At 40.6% G+C, this 16689-nt stretch overlaps 1 protein-coding gene across 1 annotated transcript in view; it reads left to right on the top strand.

Moving 5' to 3' along the window:
- grik2 (glutamate receptor, ionotropic, kainate 2) overlaps window positions 1-16689 on the top strand; it is a 529835-nt gene that overhangs the window by 471379 nt on the left and 41767 nt on the right. Inside the window, exon 15 of the mRNA XM_041793394.1 lies at window positions 12209-12459. Within this exon, the coding sequence (XP_041649328.1) occupies window positions 12209-12459 (251 nt within the window). The remainder of the gene's footprint in view (window positions 1-12208; window positions 12460-16689) is intronic.

The raw sequence follows: 16689 nt of genomic DNA, 5'->3' as shown, positions 1-16689 counted from the left end.
AGTGTTGATTTTGACAACTATTTTTTATTTTTAGTCCTAGTCTTCAGGTTGAAAAGTTCATTAACCTTAGTCACATTTGAGTAATTTCTGCCCTTTATTGTTCTGATTTGCAGCACCCATAGGTGACACTCACCTGTCTGCACACTCTTGGGAAGCCATGAGAGGCAGCCTGACTTTGAACTGTCATTTCAATTATGTTTGAATATATCAGGCTGAGAACTGTCTACTGTGCAGCCAGCCTTGATTTAGAGAGTGTAGCCTAATGCTGCTTTATGAGAAGTATTTCTTTTGTCTTTTGGTGGTGGCTGTGGCTGTGGCGGTTCTTTTGGGGCACCGGTGCCTCTCCCTCCATCACAGTTTTCATTGGCCCATTTCCTCCAGGCTGCCTCTGTCTCCTCCTCTTCTCTGAGAGAAATCCTAGGAGACTGTGCCTTTTTCCTCCTTCCTCCTTTCCCTTTGTCTCCCTCCGATCAATCTTCATTTAGCTTCATTAGGTGGTATTAATCAAGCCAGCTAAAAGGGGAAGTGTCTGCTCGGCCTGTCAGCACGCCGCTGTCCTTCGCCTCATCACTGCTGCTGCTGCCCGCCGGGCGCTTCAACCTCACCTCATAAACTGGAAGAGTCCTGAGTGCCTTTCTGTGAGAAAGAAGATCTCCAACACCGTGACCTGCGGCTACAGACCCCAACCCCCAACCCTGAGCTCCCCGCCACGCTCCCCACCTCCACACAGACTCAGATGTGTGATAGAGACAGAAAAGGAAATTAGACAGAGAGATCACGTAAAACACCTACCCTTGTTTCAAAACAGACCTTTCTTTTTGAACAAGACATCCAAAGATCGATGAGAGAAAAAGAGAAATAGAAATAATGAACATAAAAACTAATGTTAGTTTTTATGTTCATTTTTACTATTTCTCTTTTTCTTTTCTCTTCTACATATAAGATGGCTTTGATACCTCATTTATCATGTTAAAGCAGTCCTTTACAGCCTCTGGTGTGTCCAGCACTGTAGATAATGAATAAATGAATATTCTGGGCACTTTTTAGATCAAATATTTTCCCTTCTTTGTGTTCGTCCTTCATCTTAGCATGCTGACAGCGTTGAGCTCTGCAGCATATTTGAATTTCTATTTTTACCTTCATTCAGAAACAATGCATCTCTGTGCTGTAGCTCTGGCTTTAATCTGGCAGATTACATCTGTGTGTGTTATTCTGGATTCAGCAGCCCTGTCATCTCTCTCCCCACTCCTCCCTGAATTGGAAGATTAAGCAGCTCTTTTATGGGCGCACATGCAGAGGGTTTTATTCAGCTCATAAATGGACACATTCAGTTTATGGTTTCACAAGAATAACAGAACATTCATGATTTTCAGCCATCCACAGAAAATGTTCGCATCAGTTATCCTTGTAGAGTTTGACTGAAGTCACTATACATGATTGGGTATAAAAGTAGCATTCAAGAGTGGCAGAGTCTTTCAGAAGTTAAGATGGGCAGAGGTTCGACAATCTGCAGTTTCAGAAAAATTTTCCTCAGCAAAAACTAGTGAAAATGTCGAATCTTCCTCCTACAGTCCATAATATCATCAGAAGATTCAGAGAGTCTGGAGAAATCTCTGTGAGCAAGGGCCAAGGCTGAAGGGGCCCTCAGGGGCCACTGCATTAAAAACAGGCATGATTCTGTGCTGAAATCACTGCATGGGCTCAGGAACATCCCAGAAATCATTGTTTGTCAGCACAGTTGGCCGTGCCATCCACCAATGACAGTTAAAGCTGGATCATGGAGAGAAGAAGCCATATGTGAACAGGATCCAGAAACACCGCCGTCTTCTCTGGACCAAAGATCATTTAACATGGACTGAGGAAACATGGAAAACTGTTCTGTGGTCAGAGGAATCAAAGATTCTTTAACATGGACTGAGGAAACATGGAAAACTGTTCTGTGGTCAGAGGAATCAAAGCTTCTTTAACATGGACTGAGGGAACATGGAAAACTGTTCTGTGGTCAGAGGAATCAAAGCTTTAACATGGACTGAGGAAACATGGAAAACTGTTCTGTGGTCAGATTAATGAAAATTTGAAAGTACTGTGGACTAAAGAGAGGGAGCATCCAGCTTGTTACCCTGGCTCAGTTCAGTCATGACAACCTGATACAAGTTTAACAATGATTTGTTTTACAAATTTCATAAAAGAGAAATGTGCAAAGTCTTTAGCAGTTAGACTCCATAGTGATGACTTCATGAACTTGAGGGGAGAACCAGGCAAACGTTAGTACAGCATCCTTCATCTGCCTTTATAAAAGTACATAATCAGTATAATAATAAAAAGTGGTGAAAAGGGCAATAATGGGATAAAAGTGGTTAAAAGAAGTGGCAAAAGGGGCAAAAAAAAAGAGGAACGGGGGAATTTAATGGCAAAAGATACACTGTAAACCCAGGTTTTGTTTCTACTTAAACTTTTTAGCAATCATTACTTATTCTTTTATGTTTCGTCAAAAAACGTTGACATTACTGAATCAAATTAGTCGTTTGTACTATTCAGCTGAAAGATGCAATGCTCATGTTAAGCTGAGATAGCTTAGTATGTTTAGTTCTTACAGGGGAGAGGCTATTTCAGAATTTTGAAGAAACCATGGATGAGACTGTCAGTGCATCTGTTGGCACCGGCAGGCAATGCTTCCATCATGACTACCACACAGGGCGAAGCCAATGCTTTGCCTCACCGTGTCTCCACCCCACCAGGGAGGGAGTGATCGGCTGATCTGAATCACCATCAGGATCCAGGGATGCCTTTAAAGCACTCTTCATTATTGGGAGATAGGGCTAAATGTGCAAGTCTGTGTTTTCTGAGTGCTATTCTAGTTTCATGTTGTGATGAGGAATGACTCCCAGACAAGTTGAATGACTTTGACAAGCTCTTACACAGGAAGCATAAGCAGCTATTATTTATTCTCAACCACAGATACACGCACATACAGACAGGGTGGTCTGCAGCACTGACCCCCTCACTCATGGTGTCACACTTCAAAAAACACTTCTCACTAAAAACACAAACTAATTGACTAAACATGCAGAATTACAACTTTGCAATGAACATGAACATTATAAGAACAGTAGAAAAACAAATTCTTACTCACAAAGCACTCCCAGAAGTCTCTGCTCCTGGTGACTGCTTCCTGGATCGCCACAATATATTTTATTTAAGTTAAACTGAGCATCGTTATTTCATACAACTTAGACTTCATTTATGTGAACTAATGATTTTTAGTAAAGACAACTAATATACACTTAATATGCCTACTGCATAAACTTAAGGTTCTATGTTAATACAACTGAACCTCTTTAGTTTTAGCTTGTGTAAAAACTAAAGTGGTTTAAGGCAATCGGTTTACTCGGGCTTATTGGTAATGTCAACTAATTCGGGTTTAAAGTGTAGCTTTAATGGGTGAAAAGTGGCAAAAAAATGATGAAAAAGGGCAAAAATGATAAAACTGTAGCAAATAGAAGTGGCTAATATGGGCAAAAAGTAGGAAAAAAGTGGTATTTAATGGTAAAGGACAGCTTAAATGGGCCAAAATGGGGAGGAAAAATGGTAAAAAGGGGCAAAAATGGGATAAAAGTGGCAAAAAATGGGTAAAAGGTTGTTTTAAAAAAAGTGGTAAAATGGGCAAAAAAGTAGGGATAAAGGTGATATTTAATGGTAACGCACAGCTTAAACGGGCAAAAATGGGATAAAAGTGGCAAAAATGGGCAAAAAAAGTAGGAAAAAGTGGCAAAATCAGCAAAAAGTAGGAAAATAGTGGTATTTATTGGCAAAGGACATCTTAAATGGGCAAAAATGGGATAAAAGTGGCAAAAATTGGGAAAAAAGGGGCAAAAAATTGGTAAGAGGTATTTAAAGGCAAATAGTAGCTTTAATGGGTGAAAAGTGGCAAAAAAAATCCCTTTTTTAAGGTTTTCTGGGAGCATAATATTTAAGATTAAAACATGAAAGAGCCATAAACAGTCAGAAAAGAGCCACACGTTGAGAACCAGTGCTCTGGGCACAAATTCACCACTAGGAGGACGGCTCGACCTGGAGCAGGCGTTTATTTACAGTTATTTAACCATGAATAATCTCACTGAGATTACCAATCTCGTTTATGAGACAGGCAGCAGCACAACATGCTCTGCAGCATTAAGAAAAACTCCTTCCCTCTTTGGTCCTGACATGGTTTGAGTTTGAGGCGTATTTTTAGACTGGACTAACAGAGCCGGAGCAACAGGCCGCAGCCCAGCTCCTTGAACTTTGTGACTGAGGGATGATGGGATGAAGGCTTTGGAGGATGAACCATAAAATCGCTGCTGTAATGTTTGTCCGTATGTGTCTGATTTAGCAGCTCTTTGTACCTCAGCATAAAAGCATGTGGCGTGTGGAGCCCTCAGGTATCAAACATGGAGGACAGATGGTTCCGGGTCTAAAAAGGATGGAGGATCTGATGGAGTGCAGCAGATTTCACAGCTCTGATACTGAACCAGCTGACAAAGGAAACTCTATTTTCAACTCAGTGGGTCAGGAGGCAGATCTGATCGCTCACCCGTTTTATGCTCATGTGAACGCGTGTTACAAAACTCGCCAGACTCGTGGCTGGCACAGTGCGGTGCGGGTCTCGACTGCATGACACAGCGCTCGTGTTCATCACAGCTGAGGGCGCTGCGTTTGTTCTGATCGGGCAGAGCTGGCCCAATTTCAAGGCTGCCTGTCTCTTTGTCGTGGCTTGTTGTTCCGCCGCAGAGCTAAAGGGAAAATACCTACTGTAGATGGCAGTGAATGAGTAGAAGCACAGTGTGTCTCATATTCGCCATCTCCATGGTGATAGATGCTTTTGAACCGCGCTGGCTCGCTCTGAAATAAAGATTCAGATAGCAGAAGCCCTTGGGCGGAGATGAAGGACGGCGGAGATGTTAAAGGGAGAGAACACGGCCTTGTGACTGCAGCCGCACAGACGCGAGGCTGATGGCTGCAGGAGGGGGAGCGTGCCTGATGGTTGTCACTGTTGGGGTCTTCTGGGTCTACTACATAATACTGCTGCTGAAGCCACTCTGCATACTAACCACTAATCCCACTGACGCCGCTCCATCGGAGCACGCCAACTGTTAATGTTTTCTAATCTAAACATGTTTTCCTGCCGGGGCTCCGGGGAGAGTTCATTCTAAGTGTTTGCGATAATAGGTGTTATTAGTTTTTTTTAAATAATTCAAGCTGCATTAACACTCTGATTGCGGCGTATACGCTGCAGCGCCGAGCGGTTTGGGGAGTGGGACTCTGCCAGGAGAGTGTTTTTTCTGTCAGTGTTCAGGTTTAATCAGGAATCTCGACGTGTGAGTGCTTATCAGCGGAAACGGTTGGAGTGCTCTGCCTAACTGACGAAAGGGAGGGGAGAGAGGTGAAGGGGCTGCTGGGTAAACAGGAGGAGGGGGTGGTGGATCAAGGAGCATCCTTCAGACATCTCACATAGTTAGGTGGGGATGTTCTTCACGTCCTTCTTTAGGGACGTTTATTTATCCAGCTCACAGTGAAAACATTAGCACGCATTAAGCATGACAGCCAGTTTTAATTAGGAAGTAACACAGGAGGCATGATGGGAAATATGAGCCCCAAAGATGTGCTGGACACTTTATTGGTTTAGTGTTTGGGGGCCTGTGGGAACAATGAAGTTCTAATGGTCAACATTAGCATTAATATTTAACTACGTTGAAAATGTGCAATGAAATTAGCTGGAAAAACACAAACTAGCAGAGAACCCGAGGCTTTCTCAGTCTGTTAGCTCCTCCTAGACATTTCTGTCACTACCTCCTATTGTTACTGTTGATGAAAGGACCTTATGAAACTGTTGTGTGACTTCGTTTGAATTCATTATGTTAAACAGGTGAAAGCAAATGAGTGAAAAAACATTAGCGCTAAAATAAAACCAAAGATTTGCAACGAGTCGTGCTGAAAACTCAGTGGTGTGACAGACTGCTGCAGCTGGAGGAGACGACGCATTGATGGAGTCACTCTGTTTAAAATGATTTATTTCTGAAGGTACTGTGGTAAATCTGTCTCTCTGGCTCTTTGATTCCTGCTCATCACTAACACATCGTCATCAGCATTACCGAGAGGCAGAGAGGGGTGGGTACTGAAGTCGGTACTTTTATAGGTACTCCCGAGTACTGATTCACGTAAAATCAAACGGTACCATGTTTGGTACCTAAACGCATCCTTGTGACTGCAAGAGAGTGGAAGAGTAGTCAATTTTCCATACCGGACACGAACGTAGCATTGGACGTACGTGAGTAAAGACGTCAGCAGCTAACTGAATCAACAAAACAAGCATGGCTGAAAGAAGCGCCCCACTTTTCAAAACACGGTGCAGATTACGCTGCAATATTTGTGACATGAAGTTCAAGGTTTCTAAAAACTCAAAAACTTCTACCAGGGGTGTCAAACTCAAGGCCCGGGGGCCAAATCCAGCCCATGGTGCAGGTTTACCCGGCCCGCAGGATCACATCATATTTAAATTAGAACCGGCTCAGGTCTGAGGACTGCAGATTTCCTCCAGTATAGAAATGAGAATTCAACCTTGAAGATTTGAAATATTCTTTGTTGAGTCATTAAAAGAGTAAAGAGTAGAAATAATGAGATAGAAAGGGAGACAAATTAATTTGTGTTTTCATTTCATATTTTCAATTTGCATCTCGAAATTCTGACTTAAACTTTTCATTCTGACTTTTTATCTCATATTGTGAACTTTTATATTCCATTTTTGAATTTTCAAGATCATGATTTCAAATTTAATCTCATATTTTTACCCTTTTAAACTCCTAATTTTAACTTTTAACCCCATATTTTGACATTTAAAACTCACAATTTAGAATTTCATCTCATATTTTGACCTTTAAGATTCACAATCTTAAATTTTAAGTTATATCTCAACCTTTTAAACTCACGATTTTTACTTTTAATCTTATATCATCACCTTTAAACTCAGGATTTTTACATTTCATTTTATATTTTCACCTTTAAACTCAGGATTTTTACTGTTAATCTTATATTTTCACCTTTAAACTCAGGATTTTTACTGTTAATCTTATATTATCACCTTTAAACTCAGGATTTTTACATTTCATCTTATATTTTCACCTTTAAACTCAGGATTTTTACTGTTAATCTTATATTTTCACCTTTAAACTCAGGATTTTTACTTTTAATCTTATATTTTCACCTTTAAACTCAGGATTTTTACTGTTAATCTTATATTTTCACCTTTAAACTCAGGATTTTTACTTTTAATCTTATATTTTCACCTTTAAACTCAGGATTTTTACTGTTAATCTTATATTTTCACCTTTAAACTCAGGATTTTTACTGTTAATCTTATATTTTCACCTTTAAACTCAGGATTTTTACTTTTAATCTTATATTTTCACCTTTAAACTCAGGATTTTTACTGTTAATCTTATATTTTCACCTTTAAACTCAGGATTTTTACTGTTAATCTTATATTTTCACCTTTAAACTCAGGATTTTTACATTTCATCTTATATTTTCACCTTTAAACTCAGGATTTTTACTGTTAATCTTATATTTTCACCTTTAAACTCAGAATTTTTACATTTCATCTTATATTTTCACCTTTAAACTCAGGATTTTTACTGTTAATCTTATATTTTCACCTTTAAACTCAGGATTTTTACTGTTAATCTTGTATTTTCACCTTTAAACTCAGGATTTTTACATTTTATCTTATATTTTCACCTTCAAACTCAGGATTTTTACTGTTAATCTTGTATTTTATCTCACGATTTTTACTTTTTATCTCATATATATCCCTTTTGACTTTTGATTTTGTGTCCTGTCTTTTTAACTAATGTGACGTCTTAGTTTAGTTGGAAAAAGAACTGCATGAGGAAAGAAGATGTGCAGAACACGTAGTTCATGGTAGAGGAAGTAGTTTGTTTTCTTTCATTTGTAAAACTTTAACTGGTAAAATTTTATACCTTTATTCATTTATTTATTTAGTACGGAAGAGTATTAGGGCCACTGAAAAAACAATTTTTTGAGACGAAAATTTTTTTTTTTCACTTGTGAGAAAAAAGTCAGAATTCTGACTTTTTTCTCACAAGTGAAAAAAAAAAAATTGTCTCAATGTCTTTTTTTTTTTGTCAGTGGCCCTAATACTCTTCCGTAATTTAGAATCCATACTCTGTTGTTGATTTGTTTTAAACTTCTTCTCCCTCCATGGACCCAGCACACGTCTTTCTAAGAGGGGAATTAGAGGAACAGGAGGCAGTGGGCGGGGTTTTCATTTGTGCAAGATAAAGAAAAAACACTGGGTGGTTCTAGTAGTTTAGGTTTTCATGTTGGAGTCATTTAAAAAAGCAGAAATAAACACAGAGATGCATTTCTATCTCAGTCCTGTAATGACGAGGATATCTGCTGAGAATCATTTTCACTGGACACATCTAGCTCCTACAACCTTGACTTCCTCATGATGAGCTCATATAGCACTGGTTTTGTTTTTCAAGTGTGCAAAGTTAAAAAAATAATAGATGCAGCACTTTTAATCAGCAGAGAATATTCTAAAGCAGCTGTCTGGGACTCCACCAACTAAAAAGCAGGCGACTTTAGCAGACGGTTTGTTTGGAGCTGCAGCGGCTCAGTTTCAGCAGCTCTGTCTCCATGAGTTCTTACTCTAGAGTGGTTTCATATGAGGACTCTGGGCCCAGATCCAAGTACACCAGCATACCTGTGGAGATGGTCTCAACATGACTCATGGGGACTCTGGCACAACAGCAGCAGTGGAGAACTCCCCGTGGTGATTTCTTCACGGAGAAACTAGCAGAAAGGTCGAGTTTGAGCTGTTAAGTGTTCAAAGTGTGAAAATAAAAACATTTCTGACTCTAAGCTACTTTTGTCCTGAAAGTTGTGAAATGTCCAGGCACCAATTTTTCTTCTTTTAAAGCTGGTGGAGAAACAGCCTCCATCTGAATCCACTCCTGCAGGGTCCGTTCCCACAGAGCTGTCCGGTTTGGCTCGGGTCCGTCCTGGTTTGGCTCATTAAACTCTGATCGTACCTCAGCTGATATCCTCCAGTCTAATCCGTCTCTTTTTACAGATCCAGATCATGTGGCTCAGCTCGGCCCGTTTGGCTTTTTAAATGTGGATTGAATAAGGATAGAGGATGGAGGAAAGGAAACAGGAGCTAGCTACAGAGTCGTTTAGCAGAACAGGCTCGTTCATGAACGGCTCATCATTCCTCGCTCTCTCAGCCAACCTGTTTCTCCGTTTACATTAACAGCACGTTTGTGACTAAATGAGGATTTTTTATATGTGCGTGGGACTCAGCGAGCGTCTTAGCCCAGTCTTAGGCTCCTCTAGACTCTGGTCTCTCTTCACCTGTCTAGACCTGTAGTAGGAGGTCTGCAGGACTCAGTCATTAGTGATCTGGATCCCCTCCTCTCCTGAGGTTAAAGTCACTTTTTTGTAGAGTGGAGGGCTCATAGCCGATGGATGTAGGAATGTTGTGAGGATGACTGCAGCGTGCAGCGCCACCTTGAGCTTTAACGGACTAACTCTCCCTCATCCCTGTGCTTCCTGCTGTTCTTCAGCCTTGTTTGAAGAGAACCGCACCATGAATGTGTAATGATGGAGGCACTGTCTGTTTGGAGTGATCTGGGTTCTTTGGATAAGCCTTTAAATCTCCTAAACTGGTTATTTCTTTGGTTTTGGCTTTTTTAAACCAGCTAACTCTGGTGCAGCTTGACTGGGATGTGTGCTTGTGTATTACTGTACGTTTGAAACGACGATGAAACGTACGGTTCCAAATGTGGCACTGGTTTCAGACGTTTCCTAGGATCCCAGATCATCGCCTTTATCCTCCCGTGTTCTGAATAACGAAACCTGCTCTCAAACAGGGGTCAGCTCTGCGACAGAAACAAAGTGGTTGTGAATATGAGAATGATATTGGCATATAATCAGCAGTAACTTAATCACATTTACAAACACTGCTGTAAATATGGGACACATGAGGCTAAACACCAATTAACAGCATTTGCCAGTAGTGAAAGGTCTGCTAATCAGAAGAGCAAACACATTTTTATGCAGTTAAAATGATCCACTGAGAGCTCATCAGTAACAATGATGTTTCAGATGTACTGCTTATATTTCATAAATGATATTTTTCATTCTTACACTATAAAAATCTGCTTATTCTCTCCTATTGAGACAACTGGGACAGCTTATAGAGGACAGGAGGGGTGGTCTATGAGTGGAGCTTATTTTCACCCTGTCTATGTCTTATATTTATAGTATTTATACCTATTTATTGTTTATTCAAAGGCATCTGTGCAGCTTAGATGCTGGTTTTAAAGCATCCATTACATGCTGTTCCTTATAATCAGTGTCTGAGGCTATCAGAGTGACAGTTAACATCACAGTTATTGGTATTATCATGATGTGAAGCAGTGAAACTCAACTTGTGGCTCCTTTGTGAGGATTTCTGGCTCTTTATGCCCCAGAAAACCTAAAAAACAAAAACTTTGACCCCAGAAATGATCTATCTGCTGTCACATAAATCCGTTTGTTTCCCACTCTTATACACTCGGCTTAAATGATCAAACTTAACTGTCAGCTTCTTTTTGTCTGTATATTTCCATCACCCTTGTTTGCAGTTTTTGAGACTTTTATCCAGTTTTGGCCACTTTTTTCTGCTTTCTGCTATTTGCAAATTGGCTCCTTCTTTGTCACTTTTTGGCCCATTCTAGCTGCCTTTGCCAGTAAATGCCACCTTTTTTGCTTTTAACCTGTTTTGGTCATTTTGCACTCATTTTGTCACTTTTCAAACTTTTTTTTTTCCCATTTTATGCCTACTTTCCCCTTTTACCATTTTCCCCCCACCTTTTTGCTGCTTTGTGCCAATTTTAGTTCACTCAATTTTTGTAACCCTCACCATTTTTGCCACTTTCAACCCAGCTTTTGCCATTTTATAACTGTTTTTCCCCCTTTCACCCTTTTTTGACACCTTTAACTAATTTTAATGCCACTTTAAATCCATTTTGCCATTTTTTTTTTTTTTTTTTTTGCTTTATGCAAATTCAGCCCCTTTTTTGCTACTTTTTGGCCCATTCTAGCTGCCTTTGCCAGTAAATGCCACTTTTTCTTTCCTGTTTGCCCATTTTTTCCACCTTTTTGCTGTATTTTGCCTATTTTGGTCATTTTTTCACCCATTTTTGCCCCTTTTCACCCAATTTTTACCTTTTTTTTATTTTTTTTTTTTTGCCATTTTATGCCTATTTTTCCCCTTTCAACCATTTTTCCCACTTTTTGGCCAAATTTTTGTCCACTTATTTTTGTCATTCCTCACCATTTTGGCCATTTTTCACCCAGTCTTTGCTGTTTTCTGTTTTTTCAACTTCCCTCCATTTTTGATACCTTTAACTTGTTTAATGTCACTTTAAATCCATTTCTGCCACTTTTATCCAGTTTTGGCCACGTTTTTCTTCTTTTTTCTACATGAATTTTTTTTTTTTTTTTTTGCTACTTTTATCACTACTGGTACCTTTGTCAGTAAATGCTACTTCTTTCTCCTGTTTATCCATTTCTCCCACCTTTTTGCCATTTTCTGCCTATTTTTTCCCCTTCAACCCCTTTGTTGGCTTTTTTGCTCCTTTTTGACCATATTTGCCACCTTTAACTTATTTTTGCCTCTTGCCATCCATTGTTGCCACTTTTCACCGCTCAGATTGAGGCTCTTGCAAAGGTATTTTTCAACAGTTTGGCTCATTGGTAGAGTAACAGTGATGTAAGGAACCCAGAGATCAGGGCTCTATCTGAGGATAAACCTCCTGCTGCACTCAAACACTACATGGTGCACACAGGAAAACAGAGGGCATGCTGGGAGAGAATAGCTCAACTATATGTTTATCTGAAGGTTCTGGAAAAGCTTGAAAAAATGGCAGAGAGGTGCTTGAAAGCCCCTGAATTTGACTTAGGAGAAGGTGCATAAATATTTGATGCAGTCTTCATGCAGGTTCACGTTTCTCTGCCTCTCCTCTCTGACTTCCACCGTCTTTAACGTGTGAGGTGAAGTTCTTCAAACCTGAGCCGATCATCAGGTTCAATCTGTGTCCTCCCGTCCGTACCCTCATGCTGCTTCCTTCTCGCTCTGACCTTGTGTGTTTTGATCCTTCAGGCTCTCCGTACAGAGATAAGATCACTATTGCCATCCTGCAGCTCCAGGAGGAAGGGAAGCTGCACATGATGAAGGAGAAATGGTGGCGAGGAAACGGCTGCCCGGAGGAGGAGAGTAAGGAGGCCAGCGCCCTCGGGGTGCAGAACATCGGCGGGATCTTCATCGTCCTGGCCGCCGGACTCGTCCTCTCGGTGTTCGTGGCCGTGGGAGAATTCCTCTACAAGTCCAAACAGAACGCACAACTGGAGAAGGTAAGAACGCTTCTTTAGACATTCATCTCTTCATTGTTTTAAACAATGATAGCAGAATTTCTTACTATTTCTCATGGCAAAGACGGATAAATGCTAAAAATGAAACAAAATATATGCTAAATATTTGATTTTATAGTTTATCATTGAAATAAATCCTCTGTTTGCCAATTAACGGAGCATCACACAATAATGACATGATGACGTATCATCTGCAGGAAGATAAGGGTTGGTTTCTTTGCATTTATTCACTTAGGCCCAATGGCGACAACGAGATAAGAAACGTGAGGAATTCTGCTGTCACCATGGATCCAAGCTAGACTATAACCACCATCTCAAATGACCTCCAGAAAAACTCCAGAAACTGTTTTTTATTGTATCTAACATGGTCTAAAACTTCCCAAAACTCCTGAGCTGTGTGTTTGTTGTTTTCCTGACACTCTGGAGGGAATGCTGGGAACGCTGAAGGCAGTTTAATAAAAGAGCTGGCAGAAACACACAGCTGCACCACGGCCACACGTTCTGCTAATGTTTGCTCTGCTGCATGACCCACTAACACCCCCCTCCCCCCTCTGCTGTCCATCTCCACCATCCCGCTTCTACTGTAACTCTCCTCACTGCTCATTTCTGAGCCATTCAGCCCACACAGCCTTTCTACATCAGTGCAATAACACAACAGAGGGTTGTGTTGTTTGTCTGGAGCTTCCCGGCAAACGATCTGACGACGAAGAGTTCATGGTTTAATGACCTGCACCGCCAGAGGGATACTGGTGGGAGTTTATCCGTTAAACACCAAGGTTGTCCTTGATCTGCTGGGAAATTTTTACCCAACGTTGCATAGAGAAAGTGGACCTAACTTCCTGGTTTCAAATGGAAAGCCAATGTAACTTAACCTTAAAGTCAGACTTGAACCCATGCTTCTCAACGGCAGGGGTTCTCAACCTTTACGCCCGCGACCCCCAAAATAAAGGTGCCAGAGACCTGGGACCCCCACTGAACCTGAAGGTGGTTGAACAGCCAGAAGCATTCTAGAATAGGGTCCAGACAAGGCCGTCCATAAGGGGGGATAGAGGGGGAGGTTTCTGGGACCCAGCCAAACTGGGGGCCCATGGAGGTCAGCAAAACCATGGTCCATTGTAAAGTTAAGCTGTGATATCCATATTTTATATGTGACCTGAATAATAAACATGCCTTCTTTACAGCCTTCTGTAGATGAAAAAAAAAAGTTTAGTGTAAAACATCATTTAAATGGGTTTAAAATTGCTAGAATTGGTTAATAATGGCAAAAAAAAATCAAAAAAGGTGGTGAAATTGGATTTTAAAAGAACATGGCAAAAATGGGCACAAAAAGTGGTAAAAGAGGATTAAGAAGTGCCTGAAATGGCTTTAAAGTCCAAAAAAAATGGTGGAAATTCGGTGGAATGGAATGAAAAATGGATATAAACTGGGAAAATTGGGTTAACTGTGGTCAAAATGGGTAAAAAATGGGTGTTAAGAAGGGTTGATAGAGACACTAATGGGTCAACAGAGGCAAAAACAAGTAAAAAAAAAGTGATGGCAGGGGTTTAAAATAGACAAAAATGGGTTTTAAGTGACAAAAATGTGCTATCATTGGCATAATTGGTATTAAAAAGTGATAAAAAAAGGGTTAAATTTTGGTAAAATTGTCATAAAGTGGCAACAGAGTTATCTTAAAAGTATTCTTAGTGTTTTTAAGGCATCTTGTGACCCCCTATCAATGTCTCGCGACCCCCAAGTGGGTCCCGACCCCAAGGCTAAGAACCACTGCTCAACTGCAGAAGCCAGTTCATCTCGAGGGCGTGCCGCTGTCAGAGATGATGCTTAAACATGACCCAAGCAATGACAGACAGCAGCCTGGTGAGATGTGGCCTCGTAGTGCACAGCTTTCAGCTGACTGTTGCACATGCAGCACGCAGAATCTCAGCTGTGGTTGCAATCAGTTGAAAGATGGTGGGCCACTTGAAACTTTCTCCTGTTGTCTAGCTCAGGACTTCTCAAACTTTTCAAATGAAGGTGCCAGGGACCGGGGACCCCCACTGAACCTGAAGGTGGCTGAACAGCCATGAACATCTAGAATAGTCATGTGGAGACGAGGCCGTCGATTAAGGGGGAAATATTGGAGAGATTTCTGGGACCCAGTCAGCTTGGGGGCCAGCAAAATCCTGGTCCATTGTAAAGTTAAGCTGTGGTATTTTATATTTAACCTGAATAATAACCACTCTGATCAAAGAAATAAACTTTTATTCATTTGTGTAGTAAGCAGACCTCTTAGAAATGTAAATCAAAACAGAATTACAGTAAGCTAAATATAGCTAAAATTGGTTTGTAATGGCAAAAATCTTGGCAGAGGTGGTGAAATTAGATTTTAAAAATAGCAGAAATGGCTTAGAAATGCAAAAAAATAAATAAATAAAAGTGGCAAAAAAATAACAAAAATGGCAAAAACTGGCACATTTAGTGGTAAAGGGGGATTCAAAAGTGGCTGAAATGGCATTTCAGTGGCAAAAATAGGTGAAATTCAGTGAAATGGGATGAAAATTGATATAAACTACAAGCAAAAAAGGGTTAGCTGAGGCAGAAATAGTCAGAATCTGGCAAAAATCGGGTTTTCAATTTGTGAAATGTGACTAAAAAAGTGGTAAAGAGTGGTTAATGGTGGCAATAATGCGTCAAGAGCCAACGATAGGCGGAGAGTGGCAAGAATTGGTTTAAAAGTGGCAAAAACAGGCAGATAAAGTGGTGGAAAGGGTTTAAAATGGACAAAAATGGGTTTTAAGTTGCAAAAATTTGTTAAAATTGGGGAGAAAAAGTGATAAAAATGGGTTACAATCAGGAGAAACTGTTGTAAAGTAACAACAGTGTAATTCAAAAATATTCTTAGCTTTTTAAGGCATCTGGAGACCCCCTCTCAGTGTCTCACGACCCCCAATGGGGTCTCGACCCCAAGGTTGGGAAACCCCTGGTCTAGCAGGTTGTGCAGGTTCAGTGAGGAGTGGAGCCATAAAGCCTACAGCAGTCCGGCCTGACCCGGTGGAGTAGTACGTTAAACATGATGCAGATCCTCTCAGAGTAAAATGATCTGTCTCCACACACAGATCACCACAGCTCCAACTGCACAGCACCAAGTTTAACCCTTCTCTCTCCATTAGAACAGCTGACAAGCAGAAGTCAGCCGATGCCCTCAGGAAGAACCCTGAAACAACTTTAATGCAAGGAGACAGCCACTGATTATGGTGTTAAAAAAACAAAGACTACTCTGTTAGAGGCTGTCAGCAACAATAGTCTGATCCACTTTTCTGCATCACTGCCTTATGAGATCCTCAGTACAAAGACCTCAGTTTCAGTGAGGGCAGCTTTACACAAGCTTAAACAACAGTTAAGGAAACATCAGCATCAGCATATTTTTAAAGAACATAAATGGTTTTAAAGTGGCAAAAATAACCAAAAATAGGGGACAGTGGCAAAAACGGGCACAAAAATTGCTAAAAGGGAATTTGAAATGGCTGAAAAGTACAAAAATAGGTGGAATGGGATGAAAAATGGATATAAGCTGGCAAACATGGGTTAAGTGTGACAAAAACTGGCATAAAGAGGTGTGAAAAATGGTTGATAGAGGCAATAATGGGTCAACAGAGGCAACAGTAGGCAGAACGTGGCAAGAATTGGTTTAGAAGTGGCAAAAACAGGCAGAAGAAAGTGATGGACAGAGTTTAAAATGGACTAAAACCGGCTTTAAGTGGCAAAGAATGTGCAAAAATTGGCAAAATTGTTGTTAAAAAGTGAACAAAAGGGTTAACATTTGGGACAATGGGTGTAAAGTGGCAACAGTGTGATATAAAAAAAAATTTTTTTTTTTTTAAGGCATCTGGTGACCCACTCTCAGTGTCTCACGACCCCCAATGGGGTCCCGACCCCATGGTTGAGAACCACTGCTCTAAAGTACAGGAGGCTGTTTGCTCTGGCCATGAAAGCGACATTAATAAAAACCAAATTCAGCAGCAGGTAGAGGTTTACATGACTCTGTTTTAAGTTTCACCTTTGATTACGGATCGATAGAGTCACAGACGTGTGCGGCTCAGTTGCAGAGTGAACTCCACTTCTGTCAGTGAACCTCTAAATGAGTCTCACTCTCAGCTCTTTCCCTCACTGAGTGGACGGCCTCCACCTCTGGCTGCCTAGCTGCTATTATGTGTATGTTTATTCTGCAGTAGT

Source organism: Cheilinus undulatus, linkage group 8 (assembly GCF_018320785.1).
Source record: "Cheilinus undulatus linkage group 8, ASM1832078v1, whole genome shotgun sequence".
Classification (NCBI taxonomy): domain Eukaryota; kingdom Metazoa; phylum Chordata; class Actinopteri; order Labriformes; family Labridae; genus Cheilinus; species Cheilinus undulatus.
Note: the sequence above shows the minus strand (reverse complement) of the source record. Positions and strands in the feature narration are given on the sequence as shown.